Consider the following 27,909-nt stretch of genomic DNA (forward strand, 5'->3'; position numbering starts at 1 on the left):
TTTGTCTTGTTTTGAGATAAGGTCTTTATATATACAAACACACACACACACACACACACACACACACACACACACACACACACACACATCTCCCAAACTGGCTCAGAACTTAACATCCTCTTGTCTCAGCTTTCCAAGTGCTGATGAGATAACAAGGCATGAACCCCAACCTAGCTTAAGCCTTCCCTCAGAATTTGATAGGCTCAGAAATGCGTGCATCCGTGCGTGCGTGCGTGCGTGCGTCCGTGCCTGCATGCATGTGTGTGTGTGTTTACAGTGATAGAAAATCTGACTAATACATAGATGGAGCAGAGGATGGAGCAGAGGCTTGGTCTCTCTCTAGTCCTTTCTCCCACGTGTAAGACATTGCTGGAATGAGGGCCCATGAGCTCCTATTAGACAAGGTAGTTCCTCAAATTTATGGCCAGCTCCCATATGGAAAGACGGGAGAAGGTTAGAGTACTAGTCCCAGATTTTGTGCCTTGCATTGAGGGAGAGAAATGAGTAGTTTTTATGGCTTGCCTTAGGAAAGTTAAGCGAGAGAAGGGCCAGGGAAAAGGTCAGAAAGGTCTTTGCTTCAACTGAGAGTAGAGAATATATCAACTCACCATACTTTGTGGCAGTGTGTTCTGAGTCTGGATCACTAAGGAATTTCTTCTTCAACAAAAACAAAATCCACCAGCCACAAACCTCTTAAACTCTTACGAGGTGACTTTAGTAGTGGCATGAGCTTCTAATCCCTGAACTAAGAGGTGGAGCCAGGAAGATTGTGAGTTCAAAGCAAGCCAAGGCTGCACAGAAAGACACTGTCTCAAAAAATGGGGTGACTTATTTTATTATATTAAGAATATTCTTCATAAAGTTATACTGTAATTAGGATCAAGAGACAAACTACAAAATTAAAGAAAAATAAAAACCCTCTTATTCACAATGTAAAATTGCAAACCAATATAAAAACAGGGGACTCAACAGAAAAAGAGCAGCATAAGCAGCCCATAGCTGAAGACATTGCAAAAATGACATATTGTTGTCGTTTAGATGATGTTTGTGTGTGTCTCCCAAGGCTTCATGTATGAAAAGTTAATTTTCATCAGGAGAGTAAAAATTTAATCCGACCGCATTACTTAGAATGAAGACTTTATTATTTCATTTTTAGTTGAAAATCAATTCATTTTTGAATACCATATATCATGTTTAATAAGATAAAACAAAAACCAGCACATTGAGGCTGGAATAGGCAGTCCAACAGAAGTAAAAGAGTCTGAAGAGCAGGCACAAGAATCAGAGACCCAAGCCGGGCGTGGTGGCACATGCCTTTAATCCTAGCACTCGGGAGGCAGAGGCAGGCGGATCTCTGTGAGTTCGAGGCCAGCCTGGTCTACAAAGTGAGTCCAGGACTGCAAAGGCTACACAGAGAAACCCTATCTTGAAAAACCAAAAAAAAAAAAATCAGAGACCCAGAATGAGTACAGTGCCATACGCCTGTAATCCCAGCACTCAGGAAGGCAGAGGCAGGTGGATCATTGTAAGGTCGAGGCCATTCTGGTCTACAGAGCAAGTCCAGGAAAGCCAAGGCGACACAGAAAAAAAAGAAAAAAAGAAAAAAAGAAAGAAAGGAAGGAGGGAAGGAAGAAAAATAGAAAAGAATTAGAGACTCACTCATCTACACACTCAGGAGTCCTATAAAAATTCTAAGTTGAAAGCTACAATATCTATGCAGAGGTCCTGGTGCAGACCCACATAGGCCCATGTGATTGCTGCTTTAGTCTCTGTGAATTCATATGCGCCTTACTCAGTTGATTTAGAGGGCCTTGTTTTCCTCGTGTCCTCTATCTCCTCTTTCTGCCTCCTCCTCCAAGGGTTTCTCTGAGCTCTGAGGGATTTGATAGAGACATCCCATTTAGAGACATGTGTTCAAAGACACACACTGTCTGTCTGTCTTTCTGTCTCTGAAATGTCTGGCTGTGGGTCTCCGAATCTGTTCCCATCTGCTACACAAGGAAGCTCTGATGATGACCGAATAAAGCACTGATCTATGAGTGTAGTAGAATACCATTAGGAGTTTTTTTCCTATATTTATTTATTTATATGAAGTTCTATTTCCATGTACACTTGCATGCCAGAGGAGGGTATAGATGGTTATGAGCCACCATGTGGTTGCTGGGAATTGAACTCAGGACCTCTGGAAGAGCAGACAGTGCTCTTAACCTCTGAGCCACCTCTCCAGCTCCATTATTAGGAGTTATTTTCTTGATACTTTTTTAGCAGTATTGTTTGATTTTACCCTAGGCCTCTGGACTGTCTACTCTCTGGTTCTTGGTCACCCAAGCAGTTTCAGGTATGTGTTCCTTCCACAGAGTGGGCCTTAAGTCAAATCAGACATTGGTTAGCCACTCCCACAAGTTCTGTACCATCAGTGCCCTAGCATATCTTGTAGGCAAGACAGATTATAGGTCAGAGGTTTTTGTCGCTGGGTTGGTGTTTACATTTCTCTTTCAGTAGCCTGCAGTGTACCTTCCCACACCAAAGAGACTAGAATGTAGGGATGAAGGCTCCATGTAGGCATCAGCTTGATTTCTCTTTGTTCAAGGAGTTGTGTGGGTGTTGTCCTCAGTAACAGGGACCATCTTTCAGTTTGCAGAGAACAACCCAGCTGGGAATCATGTATTCAAATGCCTGAGACTACAGAGTACACCTCATTAAGAATACTACATATTAGAGGACAAAACCATAATACAACACCCTACTGTTGCCCTTCAGCTCTTATACCCGTTTATCTCCCTCGTCCCAATGTTCTCTGAGCCTTTTCTGAGCACTGAACTGACACGCCATGTCAACAACCACTTGTTCTCAGTAGTTTAACCTGCTATGAGTCTCTTTGGCAACTACTAACTATTTTAAGAAGTTCTTGTGGCTGCAAATGTGTAGTAGACGGTAATTTGATAGGCATACCATGTTTATTTTAAAATGGTTGCTTTTAGCCAGGCATGGTGGCACATGCCTTTAATCCCAGCACTTGGGAGGCAGAGGCAGGTGGATGGCTGTGAGTTCAAGGCCAGCCTGGTCTTCAGAGCAAGTTCCAGGACAGCCAAGATAACATAGAAAAACCCTGTCTCAAAACAAAACAAAAACAACCAAACAAAAAAAAACCAGGGGCTGGAGAGATGGCTCAGCGGTTAAGAGCATTGACTGCTCTTCCAGAGGTCCTGAGTTCAATTCCCAGCAACCACATGGTGGCTCACAACCATCTATAATGAGATCTGATGTATACTGTATACACAATACATAAATCTTTAAAACAAAACAAAACAAAAAACAAACAAAGAAAAAGATGGTTGCTTTCAATCTGGGGCTTATGACCTCCATGCCACAGGTTTTTATCTTGATGTGGTGGTTTGAATGAAGAATAACACCCATAGGCTCAAGTGTCTGAGCACTTGGTTCCCATGTGGTGAGCTTCCTGCTTTCAGCTTCCGGGCCTGCCACTTACTACCATGCTTCCCTTCCACAATGGACTCATCCCTCTGGAACCATAAGTACAAATAAACCCTTTCTTATATAAATCACTTTTTGTCATGGTGTTTTATCACAGCAACAGAAAACTAATATGCCTGGCTTATAGTGCCATACATGAATTCTCTCTATTGAATGGGCCTTAAACTCAATCAGAAAGTTCCTGCTTGTACCCAATACAAACACATGTCCTTTTGCTCTCATCTTAATTACTAATATTAACTTTCAGTTCACACATTACTCATAATACAGTAAGTATGCCAATAGATACACATATATGTAGGCTACAGAGTTTTAAAAAAAAAAAAGGATGAACAGACAAAACAGCTTGAGAGTCCAAACCTGAAAGATGTACAAAGGAGTCTGGCTATGAGATAACCAACCAGCTTCAGGTCTCTGGAGAGACACTGCTGCTGCTGCTGCTGTTATTTCAGGGTCACAGGTTGGAATAGAACTGCTGAGTTGAGTTCAACTGAAAAGGAAATGGGGTAGAACATCTGTAAGAACAGATGAATAATGGGCAGATGAATGGATGGTAGGTCCGGACAGCAGAACAGGAGCTTTAGTATTAAAAACTACATGGTACTGAAATAAAAACAGACAAGGTTGATCAATAGAATCCCATTGTAGAGCCAGACATAAACCCACATACCTATGGACACCTGATTTTTAAGAATATTATTTGTTTTTCTCTCATACAATACATTCAGACCACAGTTTCCTCAACCCCCAGTCATCCCAGTTCCCTTCTCACCTCCCCTCTCCTCTAGATCCACACCTTCTTTGTCTGCCCCCCCCCAGAAAAGAGCAGGTCTCCCAGGGACATGAACCAAACACGGCACAAGATACCATAAGACCAAGCACAAACCTCATATCAAGGCTGGGCAAGGCAATCCAGTAGAAGGAAAATGGTTCCAAGAACAGGCAAAAGAGTCAAAGACCTCCATGCCTACTGTCAGGAGTCCCCTTCAAACCAGCAAGCTAAACAACCATAATATATGTGCAGAGGCCCTTACTTCAGGTCCATGCAGGGTCTGCAATTGTCACTTCAGGCTCTGTGAGCACCATGAGCCCTGTTTAGTTTATTCCATGGGCTGTGCTCTCCTGGTGGACACCTGATTATTGGTAAAGAAGCCAGAAATACACACTGGAAAAAGGCAGCAGCCTCAATAAATGATGCTGGTCAAACAGGATGGTTGCATGTGAAAGAATGTAATAAAAAAAATCCATTCTTATCGTATGGCACAAAGCTCAAATCCAAGTGTATCAAAGGCCTCAACATAAAAACCACACACACTAAACCTAATAGAAGAAAAAGTGGGAAAGAGCCTTGAACTCATTGGCACAAGAGACAACTTTCTGAACAGCATACCAACGGCTCAAGCACTAAGATCAACGGTTAGTAAATTGGACCTCATGAAACTGAAAAGCTTCTGTAAGGTAAAGGACACTGTCAATAGGACAAAACAGCAGCCTATAGAATGGGAAAATATTTTTATCAACTCTACATCAGATAGAGGACTAATTCCAAAATATGTAAAAACAAACAAACAAAACAATCCCCCCAAAACAAAACAAACAAAAAACCCCACGAACTCAAAAACCCAAACAATCCAATTAAAAATTGGGTACAGAGCCGGGCAGTGGTGGCACATGCCTTTAATCCCAGCACTTGGGAGACAGAAGCAGGCAGATCTCTGTGAGTTCAAGGCCAGCCTGGTCTACAAAGCAAGTTCCAGGACAGCCAGAGCTGTTACACAGAGAAGCCCTATCTTGAAAAACCAAAAAAAAAAAAAAGAAAAAAAAAAAAGAAAAAAGAAAAAAGAAAAAAGAAAAAAAAAGAAAAAAGAAAAAGAAAAAAATGTGGTACAGATCTAAACATAATTTTCAATAGAGTAAACTCCAATAGTTGAGAAACACTTAAAGAAATGCTCACTATCCTTAGCCATTAGGGAAATGTAAATCAAAACTACTTTGAAGCTGGATAGGGTGGGGCACGCCTATAATCCCAGCACTCAGGGAGGCGGAGACAGAGGCAGGCCGGTCTTTGTAAATATCTGTTCTTCAGCTGAGGGACATCTAGGTTGCTTCCACTTTCTGATTATTATGAATAGAGAAGCAATAAACATGGTTGAGCAATTGTCCTCACGGTCGAATGACTTGTCCTTTGAGTGTATCCATTTATTCTATTGTATCTTCAATGCCTGAGATTCTCTCTTCCATCTCTCGTATTCTATTAGTGATGATTGAATCTATAGTTCCTTTCCAAATCCCTAAAATTTTCATTTCCAAGATTTCCTCAGTTTTCCTTGTTGATTCTATTTCCATTTTCAAGTCTTGAACAGTTTTATTCATTTCCTCATGCTCTTTGTGTTTTCCTGGATTTCTTTGAAAGATTTCATTTCCTTGCACTGTTAGTAATATCTTAGATTTTTTTCATTTCATCTTTAAGCACCTCTATCATATTTTTGTTTTTTGTTTTGTTTTGTTTTGTTTGAGACAGGGTTTCTCTCTGTAGCTTTGCCTGGCTCTGGTCTCCACCTCACAGAGATCCACCTGCCTCTGCCTCCCAGAGTGCTGGGATTACAGGAGTATGTCACCATGCCCAGCTGACCTCTATCATTTTTATAGAAGCAGTTTTAAGGTCTTTTTCTTGTGCTTCAGCTATGTTGGAATATTCAGGGCTTGTTGTGGAAAGATAACTGGGCTCTTGTGGAGACATACTGCCCTGGTTGTTATTGATTGTGTTTTTATACTAGCGTCTAGGCATCTGAGTTTGGGATGATTATAGGACTAGCTGCTGATTTCTGGCTTTGTCTTTGTGGGGTGGGTGTTTTGTTTCTTGGTTTCTGTTTCCTTTCTAGATTTTCAGAGTGTGGGATGGCTGGGTGATGCCTGATAGAAAATCTTCTTCCGACTTGAAAGTTGTGGCTACTGGTGGGGTTCCATGTAAAATGTGTTTCTGGGTATTGGGAAATGACACTTAAGAATAGGGAAAGACTAGGAGTTTAAAAGAGCTCACAGGAGGAAGGAGAGCGGAGTATTCCATCATGATCTGCTTATTTCATCTCCTTGGAATGGGGGTGGGGGAGACAGTGAAGAAAGGTCTCCCACTGGGAGTGAGACTAGGGGATTGGATCTAGAAGAACTGATGGAGAGGAGAAGGATCCACAGACAGCCTACTTGTTGTCCTTGGAGGAGTGGTCTGTGGGTTAGCTGGGAGTGCCTGTTGGAGCTGGGGGCGGGGATAAAACAGAAAGTGTGGCCGGGAAAGGTTAGAAGGGGAAGGTTCCACGGTAGATGGCTATAGCGGACAGGGAAGGCTGCCATGGGTATTCTGCTTCTGAGCTCAGGATAGGACTGGGGACTTGGACCTGGGGGAATAGAGGGAGAAAAGAAGATTTGTAGGTAGCACAGCTGGTTTGCTGACAGGTATGTCCTGTGGGTTAACAGAGGACACATGCTGGAGTTGGGGAAATGAAGCCTGCCGCTGATGTTCGTCTACAGAACTAGGGATGAGACTGGGGGCCTAGACCTTTGGGGGAGGCGGGAGTGGTGAAGGACCTCAGTTGGCTTATGTGCTTCCTGGGCCTGATGAGCTGGTGTGTTCACAGGGAGTGTGTGCTGGTGTTGGAGGCTGGGATAGTGGGACAAGTTAAGGGAAGTACGCTTGGGAGAGAAGATCCCTGTCATAGAGGGTCATAGAGGAAAGGGAGACCACAAAGAGCTGGGGATAATACTGGGGGTTGGCTTTAGAGGAACAGGTGGAGGGGGAAAGATCAGAGCAGTGAAGACATTAGAAGGTGATTAGGATTAGATGTTAGGGTGGAGACACTGTGACTGGGCCCTGGTGGCCTTATAAAGAAATAAGAAGACAGGTTAATGAGATGGCTCAGCAAGACTGACAACCTAAATTTGATCTCCAAAACCCACATTGGAAGGAGAGTACCAACTCCTGAAAGGTGTTTTCTAGTATCCACATGTGTGCCTATACTCAAGCATCACACACACACACACACACACACACACACACACACACACACACACACATACACACACACACACACACATTAACTGTTTTTTTAAAGTATAGGGTTTGGAGAGATGGTTCAATGGTTAAGAGCACTGCTTGCTCTTCCAGAGGACCTGGGTTTGATTACCAGAACCCACAGGGCAGCAGCTCACAACCATCTGTAACTCCAGCTCCAGGGGATCGAAGGCCCTCTTTTCTAAACGTCATGGAGATGAGGCACACATAAAGAGTAGGATAGTTACATACATGCAGGAAAAACACTCATACACATTAAGTAAATAAATGAATAAATAAACAAATCTTCGAAAAAGAATAGGGAATGAAATCAGAAGACACACTTGTACATGTACACACACATACACTTGGGCATACACACATACCCTTACTCATTTACCAATAAGTAAGCCATCATCATACTGGGCCCTTGACCTGAGGTCAGAACTATAAACCTACATATATATATATATATATCCGCCCTATCTATCTACCCACCCACCCATCTATCTCTACCTACTTACCTCTGTACTTTATCTTCCTTCCTTCCTTCCTTTCCTGTTTCTTTCCTGCCTTATTTCTTCTCTCTTCTTTCAATTCTCCGTTTCCCTTTCTGTTTTATATTTTGAAATACAGTGGTCCAAGTTGACCTTGACCTAACTATGTAACCAAGCTGGCCTCAAACTTGCGATCTTTCTGCCTCTGCTTCCAAAGTACTGGAGAAGAATCAATTCTTTGTTTGTTTGTTTATTTGTTTTTTTTGAGACAGGGTTTCTCTGTATAATAGCCCTGGATGTCCTGGAACTCTCTTTGTAGACCAGGCTGGCCTCGAACTTACAGTGATCCACCTGCCTCTGCTTCCTGAGTGATGGGATTAAAGGCGTGCACCACCCCGTCTAACCAATCCTCTTTTTTAATATATAAAATACTCGGCCTGTGAATTTCTTTTATTAGCAGTAGAAAGATTAATATATGTAAAATAAGTATATGAAAAAGGATCTGTCCAAATATGACAAGGGCATTTTAAATTAAAACCACAATAAATATTACCATATACTGAACAGATTGTCCAACATTTTAAGTCCAACATTTAACTGGAAACAGATGCACCATCATGTGAAATAGCTTGGCATTACATAATAACTTTAAAGACAGACAGTCTCCATGAGACAATATGTAATTGTGTGTGTACCTAAACTCAAGGGCCATCCTTAAGGGCCAATGAAAGATTTCTCTAAATATTTCACTTGGTACCCATATTTGCCCTTCAGTAATGTAATCAGTGGAAACCGATTTCTAAGCCCCATGAGCAAATAACAAATACTAACCTTGTAAATAAAAAAAATGCTTAAACTACTCATTAAAATGAGCAAAACCTTTAAGTGTTTGTTGATCAGAGAAAATGACAGATGAATAACCCAGTAGTCTTTCAAAGTGAGGCTTTCTAATCAAATGCTAGGTCCCTGCTCATAGGGTATGAGCCTAATTAGGATGAGTCATTGTCCTTGTGTGTCAAGTCAATTAAGACTTGCTGTTAAGGGTCCAAAATTCAATCCAGGACTTGCTGCTCCAGCCTCTGAGGGTGCTACGGCAGACAGTGCTGAGTTTCAGTCCCTTTGGAAGCGGCTTGGTTGCGGCAAGCCTCCCTGTTCAAGGGTATACATTTCCAAGGCATTGAGAGTCATTAGTGGATCGGTGACAGTCTCACCTTTACCCAAGCTCGGGAAATATATGACAGGTCTAGCTAGCTGTAGAGCTTTCCTCTGGCATCAGGCAAAAACTGACACAGGGAGCACATAACAAGTCAACTGGTTTTTCTGCTCTTCCCTGTCCTCACCTCTCCATATTGAGTGCTAGCAAGCCAACACCCTAATAAAGGCTGCATGCTAAGTGGCGCTGCAGAGCCTGCTGCTTACAGAAGTCAACCTGCAACGCCAGGTTTCAGTCTTGCTGCCTAGGCTGTCAGGCTTTAACGCAACAACAAGCCAGGCATTACCATGCCTGTAATCCCAGCTGTCAGAAGGCTGAGACAGGAGGATTATGAGTTAAAGACCACCTTTCTGTATTTGCTTTCACATGGCCTTTTCTCTGTGTGGACTCTATGTTACCTACTCTTTCCCTTCTCTCTCTCTCTTCCTTCCTTGAGACACGGTCTTGTTATGTAATTCTGTCTGACCTGAAAATTGCTATGTAGATAAGACTAACCCCAAACACACAGAATATCCACCTGCCTCTGCCATTTCTTTTTCTTCTTAAAAGCACACCACCCATACTGATGAAGGACCCACTCTTACGATCTCACTTAACTTTTTTTCTTTTTCGTTTTTCTTTTCTTTCTTTCTTTTCTTTTCTTTTCTTTTTTTTTTTGAGGCAGGGTTTCTCTGTGTAGCCTTGGCTGTCCTGGACTCACTTTGTAGACCAGGCTGGTCTCCAACTTACAGACATCCTCCTGCTTCTGCCTCCCAAGTGCTGGGATTAAAGGCATGTGCCACCACCACCAGGCCTCACTTAACTTTTAAAGGTCCCATCTCTAGGACTGGGAATAAAGTTCACTTGGCAGAATGCTTTCCTAGCCTGTATGAAACCCTGGTTCAAACTTCAGCATTTTGTAAACTGGGTGTGATTTCCCCATACTGTAATCTCAGCATTCAGAGTTTGGGGGTCAAGAGGATTAAAACTTCAAGGTTATTCTCTGGAAATATTGTGGGTTATTACCAGAAAAGACTGCTCAGACTTGGGTTTAAGTCAATAGAAAATCTTTTTTTTTTTTCAGTACGAGGCATACATTTAATTAAAATAATACAAAAATTTAAAACTCAAAAGAAAAATGTGAAACTTCTAAATGATGAAAACAAACTATGAACAAAACTAACAAAGGATTCTAGGACCTGCAGAAAGATAGTTTTTCCCGTTCTAAACACATAGAAAACATTATCAACAAAAGCTATTCCTAGCCGGGCGTGGTGGCACACGCCTTTAATCCCAGCACTTGGGAGGCAGGGGCAGGCGGATCGCTGTGAGTTCGAGGCCAGCCTGGTCTACAAAGTGAGTCCAGGACAGCCAAGGCTACACAGAGAGACCCTATCTCAAAAACCGCCCCCCCAAAAAGCTATTCCTATTTTGGAAAAGTTGTTTTAATAAAATTATTTAATGGGAAATATTTTATTGACTTTCAAAGCCTGCTTCATTGGCATCTAGTAATAAAGTATTAAATTAGGAAAAAATTAATTCACCAAATCAACTGTTTTAGAAAGAGACCCATAAGAATGTGAGCATAGAAAGAGACCCTTAAGAATTTGAACATAAAATATAAAAAACATACTATGTCATCAAACAAGGAAATACTTTTAGAGCAAAAGGAAGGGTCAATTATTAAAGAAAATCTTTATTAGGCAGTGTTTGGGATCCCAGTGTAGCACTGAGCCTTTCTTAGGGTGAACTTTTAAGCACACACACAAAGAAATATGTTGTGGGTTGTCATACTTCAGTTAACAAGAACAGTTAGCCAGAAGCAAAACCACAGATACCAACAACCAAGGTTAGTACATTTTGAGACTTTCCCAGAACTATATGGACTTTGATGGATTAGGCTGTTGTTTTATTTTTGGCCGGTGGTGCTGTCTACTTGCTTAGTTTTACAGCCTGAGTTCAATTTAAAAACACACTCCCTCCTCCGTCTCCCAAAGCATTTTGGACACTGTCACTGGATTCCAGCAGCAGTTGCTCATGACATCACAGTGCAGTGGGCCTGGACTGGGAGGTGGGAATTTGAGGATCCAGAAATTCCATTTCAGAAAAGAAAATTCTAAAAAGGAATTCAATCCAAAGTCATTTCTAAGAAATTATAATGGTTAGAATAATATACTATTATCCTAGCCCTATATCCATTTTCATTGGTGTATATTTTACCCACAGTAAAATGTACACCTGCTGTCAGTAGAAGGTTTAATAGGTTTTGAGAAAAAATCCATACAGAACATTCCAATTGTCTCCAAAAATTTCTCTATGCCTGTCTTAGTCTACAAAGAGGTTAATTTGGGCTTATGGTTCTGAATTCAGGCAAGGAAGTCCAAGAGAATTGTACCGGAATATGCTCGGTACAATATTTTGGTAAGAGCCTGATGAAGGAGGAGATGGAAAGGAAAACAGAGGGAGCTGGAGAGATAGCTCAGCCATTAAGAGTGCTTGGTTCTCTTTCACATTGGTTCCCAGCACCTACACATGATGGCTCACCTTCAATTCCAGCTCTAGGGGATCCAATGACATCTTCTGACCTGTGCATGCATCTGCATCTCTCTCTCTCTCTCTCTCTCTCTCTCTCTCTCTCTTTCTCTCTCTCTCTCTCTCTCTCACACACACACACACACACACACACACACACACACACACACGGAGAAGTAAAAGAAAATCTTTTTCAAAAGAGAGGACAAGGGGGGAGGGGTCAGACACGTTATGTAACTTATCCTGGGCCCTGGGGGAATGGCTCAGTACCTGAGGCTAAAAGCCAGGGGCAGCACTGCATGCCTGTGCTCCCAGTACTGAGAAGGCGGAAACAGGCAGATTCCTAAAGTTCACTGGCCAGCCAGTCTAGCAAAAAAGGGGAGTTCCAGGTTCAGTGAGCAACACTGTGCCAAAAATAAAAGTGGAGATGGATTGAGAGAGACACCCAGGCCAATCTCTGGCTTCCACACATATATGCACATGAACTGGCATGCACTGTGTGCACATATCCACACAAACATGTTTATAAGCATTCATTATTATCTTTTATATGTGTGAGTTCATGAGGGTCCAGCTGTGTATATCTGTGCATGTATATCAAAACAAGAGGCCACCGGGCGGTGGTGGTGCACGCCTTTAATCCCAGCACTTGGGAGGTGAGGCAGGTGGATCTCTGTGAGTTCAAGACCCGCCTGATCCACAGCGAGTTCCAGGATAGCCAGAGCTGTTACACAGAGAAGCCTTGTCTCGAAAAACCAAACCAAATCAAGCCAAACCAAAAAGAACAACAAAAACAAAAAAAGCAAAAAAAAAAAACAAAAACAAAACAAAAACAAACCCAAAGAACAACAAAACAAAACAACAAAACAGAAAACAAGAGGTCAACTTCCAGTATCTTTCTTTCCAAACCATCAACTTTGTTGTTTATTATTATTAATTTGTGTGTGCATGTTGGTGAGGTGCACAAGTGCTATGTGATAACCTTCATAGTTCATGGTCAATTCTTTTTTTGGTTTTTCTTTCTTTCTTTTAAAAAGATTCTTATTTATTTGTTGTGTATACAGTGCTCTGTCTGTATACATCTACAGGCCAGAAGAGGGCATCAGATCACATTATAGATGGTTGTGAGCCACCATGTGGTTGCTGGTGGCTGGGAACTGAACTCAGGACCTTTGGAAGAGCAGGCAGTGCTCTTAACCTCTGAGCCATCTTTCCAGCCCTGTTTTTTGGTTATTCAAGACAAGGTTTCTCTTTGTAGCCTTGACTGTCCTGGACTTCCTTTGTAGTCCAGGCTGGCCTCAAACTCACAGTGATCTGCCTGCCTCTGCCTCCCAAGTGCTGGGATTAAAGGACTGTACCACCACACCTAGCCCCATGGTCAATTCTTTTTTTTTTGTTTGTTTTGGTTTTGTTTTGTTTGTTTGTTTGTTTGGTTTGGTTTTTTGAGACAAGGTTTCTCTGTGTAGCCTTGACTGTCCTGGACTCACTTTGCAGACCAGGCTGGCCTCGAACTCACAGTGATCTGCCTGCCTCTGCCTCCCGAGTGCTGGGATTGAAGGCATGCACCACTGCCCGGCTCCCATGGTCAATTCTTTTGTTGGATATGTAGGCTGTTTCTAGTTTTTTGTTTTTATTTTTTACTTTTGCTAATATGAATAAAGGTACTTTGCATACTTACATATAAGTTTTAGTGAGGATATGTAACATGCTGTGGTTGCCTCACCACAACCAATTTCGGGCCTCTCTTGACTCTGGTTCAGTGATGTCATATTGGTAGCTTGAAATAGCCACTGTAGGAATCTTTAGACCACAATTGACAAATGCTACAAATTACAGCTGTTCTCTTCCCGAAAAGCTGATTGTTAACATTTCCCAGCATACCATTCGGGTATATGTTTTCATTTCTCTAGAGTAAACACTTAGAAATGATGTTGCTGGACTACATGACTGACTGATTTTTTGATTTTTGATTTTCAGGTTATTTCCTGTCATGTTCTTGAAGAAAATGTAAAGAGAGAGAGAGAGAGATGCTATCCTTTTATAGAACTAACAGACTCAACCCATTACATACAGGTTCTCAAAATAACCACTAACTTGTTTGGAAGTAGAGAAAACGTGACAGCACCATTTGGGACACAGAGTTCCTCTTAAATTCGACTAGCAGTCAGGGTGGCCATCTGTTACTTAACTTTATCCAAAGGAAAACCAAGACTCATATCTTATGAGAAGCAAGTAATAACTTTGAGCTGGCTACATAGAGGAAGTGCCCACCAGACAGGGAGATAGGAGTGTTGTTAAATTTCAAAGAGATGGTTTCAAGACCCTTAAGGAAAATGTCCTGTTGTTGGGAAACTAGCAAGAGACCAATAGATTCTTTTTGTGGGGGAGGGGGTGCTGGAGATTTAACTCAGGGCTTTGTGGTTCATTCTACTGTTGAGCTACATCCCCAGAACCATATTAAGCTTTTAAAAATGATTTATATATATATCTCAAATGGACAGAGAAAATACAAGTTTCCTGAAGGAATGTTCCAAGAAAAAGTGTGTGGTGTATGTGTGTGTGTGGTGTGTGTGTGTTCCTTTTCTTATTCTGAGGCACGGAAAAGTTCAATTTAAGAATAATATTCATCCTATAATATGCTCACAAATGGCAGCCACAGTACTGCATTAGCCAGCTGTGGCCTGTCTTTCAAATTCCTCTTCAGTCCCTTCCCTAGGGAAGCCTCCTTCACTACTGCCAGACCTCCTGCACAGATACGCTAATAATTATCAAAAGTTATAACTACAGTCTCCTAGAGTTGGTAAATACTGGGCATCATTTGGTCTGAACCGATCCAGTTTTAAAGATATGTGAAAAGTCCTTTAAAAGGTGCTTTAAAGCTGGGCGGTGGTGGCCACGCCTTTAATCCCAGGCCTCAGGGAGGCAGAGGCAGGCAGATCACTATGAGTTTGAGGCCAGCCTGGTCTACAAAGCTAGTCCAGGACAGCTAAGGCTACACAGAGAAACCTTGTCTCGAAAAAAAAAAAAGTTGCTTTAAAATGTACTGGCTTCAAATTGTATTTAAGGGTCTTTCGGTCGTACTCTTTTCTGTTTGTTTTGTTTTGTTTTGTTTTTCGAGACAGGGTTTCTCTGTGTAGCCTTGGCTGTCCTACTCGCTTTGTAGGCCAGGCTGGTCTCGAACTCTCAGCGATCCGCCTTTCGTCTGCCTCCCGAGTGCTGGGATTAAGGGCGTGTGCCACCACACTCGGCACCCGATAGTATTCTTAAACCTGTAAGATCAGTCCCAAATGAGCAGAAAATAAAAACCAAAATCAAGTCATTCCCCGGACACTCACACCAAAAAAAAAAAAAAAAAAAAAAGAATAAGCTTCTTTATTCTGCAGCACGGTTAGGGTTAAAAGTTCTCAACACAGTTGTCGCCCTGACTGCGCCTGCGCGCCAAATGGGCCATTTGCCCCTGAGCCCGCCATGAGGCCACCCCTCCAAGTCCGGAACACGACCCACATTCCGCTGGTCCTGTGTTGATGGGCGTGATTTTACTCCAATAAGAATGGAGGCCCGAGTTTCGGAGAGCCAATAGCCAAAAGCCTAGGGACGGTGGCGCCGGACTGTAAGAGGAAACAAGAAGACAGGCCCAAGATGGAGGCGGTGGTGGTGGTGGCGGTGTGACAGGTGAGGGCAGGCCCGGTAGGGTTTGGGGTTTGGAGCAGCCGCCGGACCCAGGTATGAAGTCTGGATCGAAAGCTCAGCTCCAAGATGCTTCCGTTTGAATCTCAGCGTCCCCCCGCGTGGAACCAAAGGAATGGTTTGACCCGGGGCGAGACCATCATCAGCTTGTGGGAGTGGATAGATTCCACGGGCTGGCTGCAGTGGTGGTTTCGCCCGCAGCCTGAGTGCAGTGCGTCTGCGCAGAGCCTGAAGCCCTTTGGGGAGGGCTAGACCGAGCCAAATTGGGGGTCTGGGGTCTGGGGCTTGGTTGCGAAATTCCAAGATGAACTCTTAAACCTCTCTAAGTGTTTGATGGCATTTCCTCACCAAGTCCAGGAGATGCAGCTCTCTCCCATGGCTCCTTTATTGCCCTTAATATTCCACCCCTCTTAGGGAAATGTCTTTGGATCGCGCCATTATCCCGAGTTCACCCCCAATCTCCTTCGATGTTTTCCCAGTGCGTTTACACCGGTAATCTTTCCGACCCCTCAGTAGTTATCAGTTTTTGGAGAGCCTTTCCCCACCCTTAACTACCTCCATTTCCCTCACCTGGTCTTCCTTTTCCTTTGCACTTACAGTGTTTTCTGATGAGCCACCCTTTACCTCTTGGATTTGACTTAAAATATGCAGTGTGGGCCATTAGTCAGCTGCCTTTTACAGTCCCCACTGACTCCTATTACATCTCTCTTCAGCTTAGTGTTTGGTGAACCTCTTTGTGAACTCCTCACAGAGTCAGGTGACCTCTCTCTCCGACAGTCCCTTTGATTCTATCATGAGCCTTACAGCTCAGTGCTCTGGAATGCCCCCGGTGCCTTTTAAAGATCAGTAGTGCAGTCTCCATTTCCTTCAGTCTAGGGACAAGATCTGATGATCCTCCTCCATTTTCCAGGCCCCTGCCTGTGACTCGTTTCACCATAGTGTCTGATCACCTCATTCTCCATTAAAAGCAAGGGCAGCCTGTTCATCCTCATTACGTGCCTGACATCTTCGGTACCCGGTGTAGTACATACTGACCTCCCCATTAGTCAGTCGTTAGAAGAGTTTTGTATATAGCGTGGTCTCCAGGACACTGTGTACTGGCCTCCTTGCTGCAGTGAGCCTGAGGTCTTGGCACTCAACTGCGAGATAAGCAATAGGAGATTTTGAGCAGAGGATTAACGTCACTGGACTGTTGCATAAAAAGTGGGATTCAGGGAGCAATGGGAGCTTGGGAGACGGACTTTTTATGTCTTCTGCCATTCTGCTTTCAGGCTGTCATTATTCGACCTGTAACTTTTTTTCCTCTGCCCTCTCCTAGGAGGTCTATGGCACCTGCCCAGTTCCTACCTCAGCCCATCTGGACAAAATCGTAGGCTCCATGGAACCACCACGAGGCCCTCCTGCTAGTGGGGCTGAGCCATCTCGGGCAGTTGGCACTGTGAAAGTGTACCTGCCCAACAAGCAACGGACAGTGGTGAGTCACTGAGTCCAAACTGGCAGGGGTTTCCAGATGGTTCCAGATGGTTCCAGTTGTAAGTCTGGGATCGGAAGGGTGACAAAGGGTAGGGAATGGCCACTGTGGGATGGGATAATGGGCTAGGGCACTTATTGGGTAACTGAAGACCCTAACCTCTATGCACACATCACAGGTGACTGTCCGGGATGGCATGAGTGTCTATGACTCTTTGGACAAGGCCCTCAAGGTGCGGGGTCTCAATCAGGACTGCTGCGTGGTCTACAGACTCATCAAAGGGTACGTATGGAAACCATATGCCGTACATTGGATCCCTATGCCCCTCCCTTCTTCAGCGCCATCTTGTTTCTTCTCCTCTGTCTTAGAGTCTTCCACTAGTCCAGGTAACCCAGGTAACACCTTTCGTGTTGCTTCATTCCTTCCTTGACCTGGAAGGTCTGCCACTCATTAGCTATTCTGTCGCCCAAGTCCCCACTCTTGTCACCTTCCAGAGTTCATCTCTCTTTTTCTTTCACAATTTCCTGACCTCATAAGCTCTTTCATTTCTCATTTTCCCCATTCACTGTGGAGTTCTCGGTCTTTATTGACCCTTCTTTTTTATTCCTGTGTTCCCTGGTGCCTTAACCTTTTTGGATGTAGTTCATATTTGGCATTTTATCTGTCGCTTTACTGGCGTATCAGCCCCCTTTCTCAGGTGCTGGCTTAATACTTCTGAGATTTGGTTTCATTGGCCTCTTACCTTATGGCTAAGGTCATGGATTAAATGCGGGAGTGGTGGGCAACACCTGTGATCCTAGCATTTGGGCAGATCACTTTATTCCTTGAGCCTGTTTGCTCATCTATAAAGTGGGAATGAGAATAGTGATTAACTTTTTTAATTTGAAATTTTAACCTTTTTTTTTTTAATGTATATGAGTGTTTTAACTGCATGGGTTGTGTGTGCACTTTTATGTGTTCCCAATGCCAATTGAGGCCAGAAGAAGGTTTGAGATCCCCCAGAACTGGAGTTAAGGATGGTCAGGAGGCACCATGTGAGTGCTGGGGACTAAATTCAGATCCTTTGAAAGAGCAACAAGTACTCGTAATTGCTCAGCCATCTCTCCAGCCCAATAGCGACGAACTTAGTGAGAATTAAACATGCCAGTGAGTTAATTCGTGGCTGGGGCTGAGAGGAACTTTTGTAACTTCCCTGCCTACTATGGCCCCGGTCCACCCTCCTACTTCTTCTCTCCCATATTCCTTGCAGAAGAAAGACCGTCACTGCCTGGGATACAGCCATTGCACCTCTGGATGGTGAGGAGCTCATTGTAGAGGTCTTAGAAGATGTGCCACTGACCATGCACAATTTTGTAAGTGCCATGGGGGTGGAGGAGGAGGAGGAGGCCACAGTGTTGGCAGGGAGGGCCCTCAGTCAGGCCTGGACTTCCCCGCTTTGTGGCTGCAGGTACGGAAGACATTCTTTAGCTTGGCTTTCTGTGACTTCTGCCTCAAGTTTCTGTTCCATGGCTTCCGCTGCCAAACCTGTGGCTACAAGTTCCACCAGCATTGTTCCTCCAAGGTCCCCACAGTCTGCGTTGACATGAGTACCAACCCTCGACAGTGAGCCCAGCCTGGGGTGGCTTGAGGGATGGGGAGGATAGAAGCCCAGGTCTAAGGGCTTACAGACCGCTGACCTATACTCACAGCCCTCTTGTTTTAAACCTTTGTGTCCTCAAGGTTCTGCCACGTCCAGGATTTGCCTAGAGGCTCCAGGCAGCAGGAGGTTCCCTCAAACCCCTCTGTGAATGAGCAGCTAACCCCCCAGGGTCCCAGGTAGGGGTGCCTTAGATGAAAGGCTGGGGACCAGTGAAAGAAGGATCTGAGGACCCTGATAGATCGTACTTCTGCTTGTTTACTTGATAAATATGCACCGACAAGTTACTCAGCTACAAGTGTTGGGTAAAGACATAGGACTGTGGGACTGTTGGTAAGGCACCCAGTCACTCTGGGTTTCAGTTTGGCTCATCTGGGAAAAGGGGATGATTCTTTACTACAGTGAATTCTGAAGAGGATTACGAGCTGAAATGTGTGTAATGCTTAGAGCAAGATCTGGTACAGAGTAAATAGCAAGTCTTATTATTAATGATAAGTGTACTATAAAACCATCTAACTAGTTTGTTCATTTCTTCCAATATAACCACACTCAAGTCTTTTCTCTTTGAAATACATATTACTGTGTCAGAAAGTACTTTTATTTCTCTTATGTTGGATATAATAGTAGCATATGGTTTTATATGATACATAAAAATTAAGGTTAATGTGCTATTATTTGTAGTTCTGAGTGTTATGTATGTTAATTACCTGTGTACTTAATCTCAGGGTGGTGAAAGGAAGAGAAAAATGTTTTTGTGTAAGGTGTGGTAATTCATGGGAGGTGGAGGCAAGAGAATCCATAGTTCAAGGCCATCTTCCACTAAATAGCAAGTTCAAGGCCAGCCTGGGCTACACAAGAATGTCTCAAAACAGCAAAAAAGTTTTTTTTTTGTAATATATGACATCTGGATGATCTTTATATTCCGTGTATAATATGTATTACATAATATGCTAATATGTACCCTTGAAACATTGCCATTTTAATATAGGTAATGTATATTATTATAAAATAAATATTTGAAAAATACATGTCATTATGATATGTAATAAAAAAATCATATCTTACCCTTTCTCCAACTATCTTTGTCCTTCCTTGTCCCTCCTTTAGACCATTTCCCCAATGTTACCCTTTCTGAGAACCCACTCCTGACTCCCCCAGGGACACTTTCTACCTCCTTCCTTTTATTTTCCTCTTTTTGTACTTATCACTAACAGCCATATTCTATATTTGTTTTTTTATTCTTTCTCTGCTAAAATAACCCTCCAGGGGCAAGAGCCTGTATGGATATCTATGGTATCCATAGTTTGCTCTCTGTTTAGAGTGGAATCTGCCACACACAAGGTACTCAGTAAATGTTTCTTGAGCAGACGATTACTGGTATGACCAATAGACGTGTGCTGTTTATGAGCTATATGTACATTCAGGGTGGTGGAGTTAGGCTTTCTTTGCTTTCTACTTCTGCAATGATTTCATAGCTTTTTCCTCTATCAGCCCCTGTACCCAGTGTACCCGGGACCCGGAGCGCTTCTCCTTCCCTGTCCCTGCCAATCCCCCACTGCAGCGCATCCGCTCCACATCTACTCCTAACGTCCACATGGTCAGCACCACGGCTCCCATGGACTCCAGCCTCATGCAGGTGCGTGTCAAGGAGGTGATGGTGGGGAGCATGGAGCATTGCTCTGAGCCATTACTATTGGCACATCCTCACTTTGACTTCTGCTCCCACCTCCTTCCAGTTTACTGCTCAGAGCTTCAGCACCGATGGTGAGAGAACCCCCCACCCCTTCCTGTACCCTGAGCTCTTTCTTCCCCAGCACCCCACTTGCCTCCACTCACAATATTCTGTACAACCACAGCTGCTGGTAGAGGTGGTGATGGAGCCCCTCGGGGTAGTCCTAGCCCAGCTAGTATGTCCTCGGGGAGGAAGTCCCCACATTCCAAGTCACCTTCAGAGCAGCGGGAGCGGAAATCCTTGGCAGATGAAAAGAAAAAAGTGGTATGCCATAGGAAATCCTTGGGGGCCACCACAAGCTTAAGTGCCATGACTGAGGGCTGTGGGTAGGCCCCTCTGATGCCACCCATCTGGCCCACAGAAGAACCTGGGGTACCGGGACTCAGGCTATTACTGGGAGGTACCACCCAGTGAGGTACAGCTGTTGAAGAGGATCGGGACAGGCTCTTTTGGCACTGTGTTTCGGGGGCGTTGGCATGGCGACGTAGCTGTGAAAGTGCTCAAGGTGGCCCAACCTACCGCTGAGCAGGCCCAGGCCTTCAAGAATGAGATGCAGGTGCTCAGGTGAGGTCGCTGTGTGTGTACTTGGGATGGGATGGTGGCAGGCAGTGTTTAGTGTTTCTCTGGGGAAAAGCCATGCTGGTATACTCCTACGTGTCTATACTATATTTGTGCTATGTTCAAGCATAATTAGACTTGGTTTCTCTCTAAGTGATGACATTTTCCCTTCTGAGCTGATGATGGTGATGCTGATGTTTCTTTGGATTTAACACATGAAGAAGGTTTTATGTAATGCCAGCTCCAGGAGTGCTCACATCCTTACTTTCCTTTTGCTGAATCATTCGTGTTATGTTTATTGTGTTGTGGGCTTGTTGTTAATTATAATAGTGCTTTGAGGCAAAGAACAATATTGTTAGTTATAACCATAGTCATAGTCCCATTGTTTAGTTATAAAATTGCTGTAATTAAGGTATAATCAACGCTATATTAATTCATTCACACTGAGAAACCCAGGGTGGCATCCTTCTAGCTTATTATGTAGCATAGTACTTTGTGCCTTGATTATATATAAGCAAGAGTGTATAGGATTGTGTGTGTATGTGTGTGTGTGTGTGCACACGTGTGCATATGTAACCCAGGGCTTTGTCCTTACTAAACATACATTTTGCCACTAAACTGTCCCCCCTGTCATCAGGAACATAAACTTTCTGACAGTCCTGAGGATGCCTACATGGACTTCACCCCTGTGTCAAATAGACACAGTTAGATGCCACAGTAAGAAAGCTTTTATTCTCAGCTCATCTGTGTAAATTTTGATGACTTCAATAGGCAATAACTTGCATTCTATTTATATTTTATCCATTGTCTTATCACTGTTAAGACTCTTTGGGGTGCTGAGGTGACAACCTGAGTTCAGTCCCTGGGACCTACGTGGTAGAATTGTAGAAGGAGAGAACTGACTCCTGCAAGCTGTCCTCTGGCTTCCACATGCACACTGTGGCAAACATACTCTACACACACACACACACACACACACACAGCAATCTTCATATTTGGCTGGGAAGATGGCTTAGTCAATAAAGTGGTGTATATATATATATACACCACATCCAAAGCAATGTGGAGAGTGACCTCTGGCCTCTACTCATGTGCACAGATGTTCATGTACATGTATACCTGTACATACCACACACACGAATCTCCCTGTTGAGCTGAGTATGATGGTACATGCCTGAAATCTCAGCATTTGGGAGGCTGAGGCAGGAGGATCAACAGTTTGAGACGAGAGCTAGGATGGTAACTCAGTAATGTACGTAGCATGCAAGCATGAAGACCTGAGTTTGATTTCTAGCACCCCCATGTGAAAGGCTAGGTATAGCAGCCCAGGATTACAATCTCAGCACTGAGGAAGCAAGGGTAGGCTTTTGGGCGCTCAGCAGCCAGCCAGTCTACATGAGTTAGCATGCGCCGGGTCCCAATGAAAAATTTCTACCTTATAAAAGAAGGTGATAAAAGAAGTAAATCCATAAACAAAGTGAGTAGCTCCTGAAAATGACACTCTAGGTTGACCTCTGGCCTTGACTTGCATGTGCGTATACGAGCACTAACACATACATATGTATTTGTTCATACACAGATATACAGACTGTTTAAACCGTCTGGGGTATGTGGTGAAATCTTGTCTCAAAGAGAAGTTTTCGTCTTGTTTTGTTGGTATATGCTTAGCTGTGTGGTGGTACATGTCTGTGTTCCTAGCCCTTGGCAGGCTTAGGCATGAAGATCAGGATTTGAAGCTAGCCTGAGCTACATGAAGCCCTGTTTGAAAAACCAAAACTAATCTTCATGTTTAGAACTCAGTGGTAGAACATACTGGGTTCCACCTCAAGTATTTAAAAAAAAAAGAAGAAGGGAATGTCCTGGTGCTCTGTTGTCTTCTGTGATGTGGCAACCTTGTTTGCACTTGTATATTCAAACTATTGCTAATACTTATGGAAAAGAATGTGGGTTTTCTCATAAACCGTGGTAAAAGGTTTTGGCTATGACCAGTATTCTGTGAGGTAGATCCAGGTACCCAGAAACCAACTGGAAGTTTCAGAGCGTTTGCTTTTTGTTCAGCTCACTCTTAAGGACTGTGTAGGTGGTTTCCTCACCGCTTGGGACGCCCTCACAAAGCAGCTGCTGCAATAACATCTGTATGGTTTGTGAACAAGACGATCAAAGAGCTTAGAGGGCCCTGTCCAAGGTTGCACAGTGAATAGCTGGGGAAGGTCGGGACTAAACTTGGATTGTAACATGCTTCCAGACTCCAGAGTCTTTATCCCTAAACCTCTCCACGTGATTGGTAGACTATCTTCCCCTTCATCACATGTCTCCATGTCTTGAGCCTGTGTTTACTTGTATTGATAAAGACCGTTGGCTTCCCACTTCGCCATCTGTATAATAGCCACTGCTGGGTGTGGTGGCTCATGCCCATGATCCCACTGCTTGGGAGGTTGGGGCAGAAGGGTTCACTGAGAGTTTGAAGCCTGCCCAAGCTACTTAAGTGAGCTCCAGGCCAGCTTGGAATATAGCATGAGACCCTGTTTCTAAAACAAGAAAATAGCTGGGCACAGTGGTACACACCTTTAATCCCAGCATTCGGGAGGCAGAGGCAGGTGGATCTCTGTGAGTTCAAGGCTAGCCTGGTCAACGGAGTTTCAGGACAGCTTTGGCTGTTACACAGAGAAAACCTGTTTTGAAAAAACAAAAAACAACAACAACTAGAAGAATTTTGTTGGTGAAGGTCAGGACATCTCCCTTGCCAGCCCCCCGCCTCTCCCCACCAGAGAATCAGCCCCCAAGTCTCACACATTGGGATCTGACAACATTCTTTCCCCGGGCACCTGATAAAAATGACAGTGAAGGCAGCTGACATTGCTTTTCCTGTTTCTGAGAAAATACATGACACTTGTTCTATTTCCTGACCCCTTCCCCCAACCTACCCCCCCTCCCCACCTACAGGAAGACACGACATGTCAACATTTTGCTGTTCATGGGTTTCATGACTCGGCCGGGTTTTGCTATCATCACCCAGTGGTGTGAGGGTTCCAGCCTCTACCACCACCTACATGTGGCTGACACACGCTTTGACATGGTCCAGCTCATTGATGTGGCCCGACAGACTGCCCAGGGCATGGAGTGAGCCTCCCATTTTAGATCTTTGGGGGAGGAGGGAGGGAGAGATGAAATAGTCTCCAGCCAATTCACTGCCCTGCTTCCATCTCCACAGCTACCTCCACGCCAAGAACATCATCCACCGAGACCTCAAGTCCAACAGTATCTACCTGTGTCCCTGCCTGGGGGTGGGGGGTGGGGGTGGGGAGTGGGTATTAATCAAGGTGATAGTTTCGAGGGGTGATTCTTGGAGGAAGATTCTGGAGGTATTCCATGGTTTCTTGCCAGGTAGCAGAAGTGTCACTGGTGAATGGCCTTTAACTGAAGGGCCTTTGTTCACGAGTCAGATGGTTCATGTACTATTGGGTACCCTGGTCAGGATGTGAGATGATGTAGTTGTAGAGGATCTTACAAGAATCTCATGGTCAGTGTCCCAGGCACGACAGCTTTAGGTATTGTCCAAAGGACTTCTTGGTCTTGGGTCACAGTGAGACCAAGTGGGGCCCCATCAATTGTGGATAGTATGAAATGGGGGTGGCTTCTGGCCAGAGACATGACTCACTAGCATAAGGAGTTCTGAGAATCTCCTAGTCAGGGGTGAGAGGCATATTGGGAACTATTGAGATTCCCTGGAATGGCCCTTGACCCTGCTGGATATCTTCCTACATGAGGGGCTCACAGTCAAGATTGGTGACTTCGGCCTGGCCACAGTGAAGACGCGGTGGAGTGGGGCCCAGCCTTTAGAGCAGCCTTCGGGCTCTGTGCTATGGATGGTAAGTTGGGCTAGGCTAGATGGGGAGCAATGGGAGATGTGGGCTTCTGGATTAGGGCATGTGGGACAAAGTGGGAACACCTGTGTCACATGTGAGTATCTGGACTGCCCTTTTGTGGGTGGCTCTGAGGTGTCTTCAGTGTGACTAGCAGGATCTGGTACTGTGGGCCAGCCTTTTTTTTTTTTTTTTGACCCTCATGGTTCCCCTGCTCTGTCTGGCCTACTGAAGGCAGCTGAGGTGATCCGAATGCAGGACCCGAACCCCTACAGTTTCCAGTCGGATGTCTATGCCTATGGCGTTGTGCTCTATGAACTTATGACTGGCTCACTGCCCTACAGCCACATTGGCAGCCGTGACCAGGTGAGCCCCATAACTTGCCCGCAGTTCTCAGGGCTTCACCCTCCAGGTCTCCTCCTTTGCACAGACTGGAAACAGTTCTCCCCCCTCCCCAAGCCTAGGGTTTTCCCGGATGAAGAGTCCTGGAATTTGTCTCGTTCTAGACATCTCAGACTAACTCCCGTTCTCCCCACACATCCACAAAACCCTGAGCCAGAACCCTTAAAATCCAGATTCCTTTGACTCCCTATATTCAGACCATCCCTAGACCCACAAACACCCAGAAACCCTCTGAACCCTTCAATATTTACAGTCTCCTGCTGTGGATGCCCAAAATACCCCAGGTGCCCAAGACTCAATCCCTTTGTGTTTCTCCAATACCCATAGTCTCCCAGGGCTTGGGTCCTGGCATCTCTAACACTCTAGGTCTTGGCTTCTCACAGTTCTCCAAATTCAAGGCCTAGAGCCTTCTATGTTCTTAGATACCAGGATTCTCTTGGTTCCAGACGCCAAGTATTTGAGCCTTGAGTACTTCACAGTCTACATAGCCTTATTTATACTCCAGACCTCAGACTCCTACAGAAATGGAAGTTTGCCCAAGAAGCAATGGTCTGCATTTCCCTGCATCTCAGTATTTTCCAGTTTCTTTTAAGCCCCCTATAAACTCTGCACTCCTATTGTTCTGGGCCATACACACTTGTAATCTTTGACACCCGGATCTTAATTCCCTCTGTTCTATCAGCAGAAGATCCTCCCAAGTCCTCAGGGACCCAGACTCCTCTGGGCCCTAGCGCTAGACACCTAGTCCTCAAAAATTAACCTCCTGTATCTCTTGAGATTCCTAGTGCCCTTGGGCCTCCCAGCCCAAACCCAAAATCAATCCATTACCCCCCCCCCCACCAGATCATCTTTATGGTGGGCCGTGGCTATCTGTCTCCGGACCTCAGCAAAATCTTCAGTAATTGTCCCAAGGCCATGAGGCGCCTGCTGTCTGACTGCCTCAAGTTCCAGCGGGAGGAGCGGCCCCTATTTCCCCAGGTGGGCTGAGTAGGAGGGCTGGATGCCTTGGGGAGATGCACTGCAAGATAGAGGATACAGAGATAGAGGCAGATGTGAATGTGGACCATGTTGAAGGCTGGGGATTGGGGATGTTGGGGTGCCTCTGGGACTCGACACGCCTCCTCATCTCCACCTGCTCCCAGATCCTGGCCACGATCGAGCTACTGCAGCGGTCACTCCCCAAGATTGAGCGGAGTGCCTCCGAACCCTCCTTGCACCGCACCCAGGCTGATGAGTTGCCTGCCTGCCTTCTCAGCGCAGCCCGCCTTGTGCCTTAGACCCCACTCCCAGCCACCAGGGAGCCAATTTCTGCCTGCCATGCTAAGGCACCCCTTACTACCAGCCAATCATTGTTTTGCCTCTGCCTTGATACTGCCTCAGGATTCCCTATCCCACACCCTGGGAAATTTGGGGGACCCCCCAAAAAAACTGAGATCTCCTGCTTCCTCCATAATTTGGTTTTCTCTTGGCTTTGGGGATATTTCTAATTTGGAGAGCTGTTTTCCTCTCCAACGGCTGGAATTCACGGCAAGGATTCTACTCAGAACCATTTTCTAAAGTTTTTGCCTGATATGTCTTCACTGGATTTTGGGGTTCCCAGCACCCCATGTGAATTTGGGAGTTTCCCTTTGTCTCCCCCACTATACAAGGACTCTCCTCTTTACCAAGAAGCACAGAATTCTGCTGGGCCTTTGCTTGTTTATTTTGCTTCCCGACTCTTCTCTGGGGGTTCAGAGTCACTGAGGGGTGGGGCAAGTCCAGGCAAGGAGCAGAGGTTGGAGGAAGGTGCGGACCACACAACAGCGCCACTGTACGCATTACCACAGGCGGCACAAACGAGGACCACATATGCCAAGCACGGCACAAGAGGAGGCCAAGTCAGTTACAGACATAGACATTGGCAGAGGTGGGGGGAGTGGGAGACCACTGGCCTTCCTTGTGCAAAGGATTCTGAGAGGATGGGTGGAGTTTGCATATTTAAAGACAGCTGTCAGAGGCAGGAAATTGGGGAGGGGGTTTCTGGAGGAGGGAACTGAGGGGTCCTAGAAGTGGAAGGAACTTCCAGTATGCTGAGTGGGGTAGAGGAGAGCAGGTGAAGGGAAGTCCTTGAGAGAGTAGGTGGTGGATGGTAGGTGGCATTTGAAGATGTGGTTCTTCAGAGAGATGACCTCTGGAAGGGGCTTAAGGGCAGGGGCTTCTTGAGGAAATGGAAACTTTAGATTGGGAGCGAAGTGTGCTGGAGAGATTCAGGAGCAAAGAGGAGAAGGGGTTTTCAGGGATTTCAGAGCTCCAGGAGAGGCTTCGATGGATTAGGCCAGAAACAGGCTTTCTGGGAATCAGGAACGTCCAGGGAGGAAATCACCCTTTAGAGGTACCGGAAGTAGAGGTCTCCAGGTATTTGGGGGGGGGGGTTCTAAAACAGATCTGGAAGTGACCAGGAGCAGAATTCTAAATGTGAGACTGGATTTAGGACCAGGTTTCTCGGGGGAGGGGGGACATCAGCATCTTGAGGGATGAGAAGTGGAATGTTGGAGAACCGGGAGAGGAGTTCTCAAGGGATTTGGAGAATCCACAAGTGAGAAATGGACTCAGGACCCAGAGAGGGTTTGTCTAGGGATTTAGGGGTTCTCAGAGTGGGGTGTCAGTCGGAGAAGAGGCTGGCGAAAGACTTCCTCAGGCTGCGGATGGTCTCAGCTTTCACCTCGTCCTGGCTAAGGCTGGGCCTGGGCGGGGCTGGCTCTGGAAGGTTGAAGGCATTGGTCAGAGACTGGGATTTGCTAGAGAGAGACAAGGTGGAGG

The 27,909-nt window shown here is 45.0% G+C and overlaps 2 protein-coding genes across 4 annotated transcripts in view; one reads left to right on the forward strand and one right to left on the reverse strand.

Annotated features, from left to right (window-relative positions):
• Positions 1 to 15,275: 15,275 nt before the first annotated feature.
• On the forward strand, positions 15,276 to 26,797 carry ARAF (A-Raf proto-oncogene, serine/threonine kinase). 2 transcript variants are annotated; one of them, XM_084789499.1, is made up of 16 exons: positions 15,276 to 15,433; positions 16,767 to 16,922; positions 17,098 to 17,201; positions 18,169 to 18,271; positions 18,367 to 18,521; positions 18,639 to 18,734; positions 20,047 to 20,191; positions 20,292 to 20,319; positions 20,412 to 20,551; positions 20,649 to 20,851; positions 23,789 to 23,965; positions 24,057 to 24,103; positions 24,596 to 24,714; positions 24,943 to 25,074; positions 25,954 to 26,088; positions 26,253 to 26,797. In XM_084789499.1, the coding sequence occupies exons 2-16, from the start codon at positions 16,827 to 16,829 to the stop codon at positions 26,385 to 26,387; spliced, it is 1,815 nt and encodes a 604-aa protein (XP_084645625.1). In that variant the 5' UTR covers positions 15,276 to 15,433; positions 16,767 to 16,826; the 3' UTR covers positions 26,388 to 26,797. The 2 variants fall into 2 exon arrangements, with proteins under 2 accessions (XP_084645625.1, XP_084645626.1); XM_084789500.1 differs by lacking the exon at positions 25,954 to 26,088.
• SYN1 (synapsin I) overlaps positions 26,789 to 27,909 on the reverse strand; it is a 54,594-nt gene continuing 53,473 nt past the window's right edge. Inside the window, exon 13 of one of the 2 annotated variants that reach the window (XM_084789498.1) lies at positions 26,789 to 27,849. In XM_084789498.1, coding sequence (XP_084645624.1) covers positions 27,822 to 27,849 — 28 coding nt within the window. In that variant the 3' untranslated portion in view covers positions 26,789 to 27,821. Of the gene's footprint in view, positions 27,888 to 27,909 lie in introns of both variants that reach the window. The other variant, XM_084789497.1, reaches the window with a different exon arrangement.

Source organism: Acomys minous (genome assembly GCF_964271855.1).
Source record: "Acomys minous genome assembly, chromosome: 7".
NCBI lineage: Eukaryota > Metazoa > Chordata > Mammalia > Rodentia > Muridae > Acomys > Acomys minous.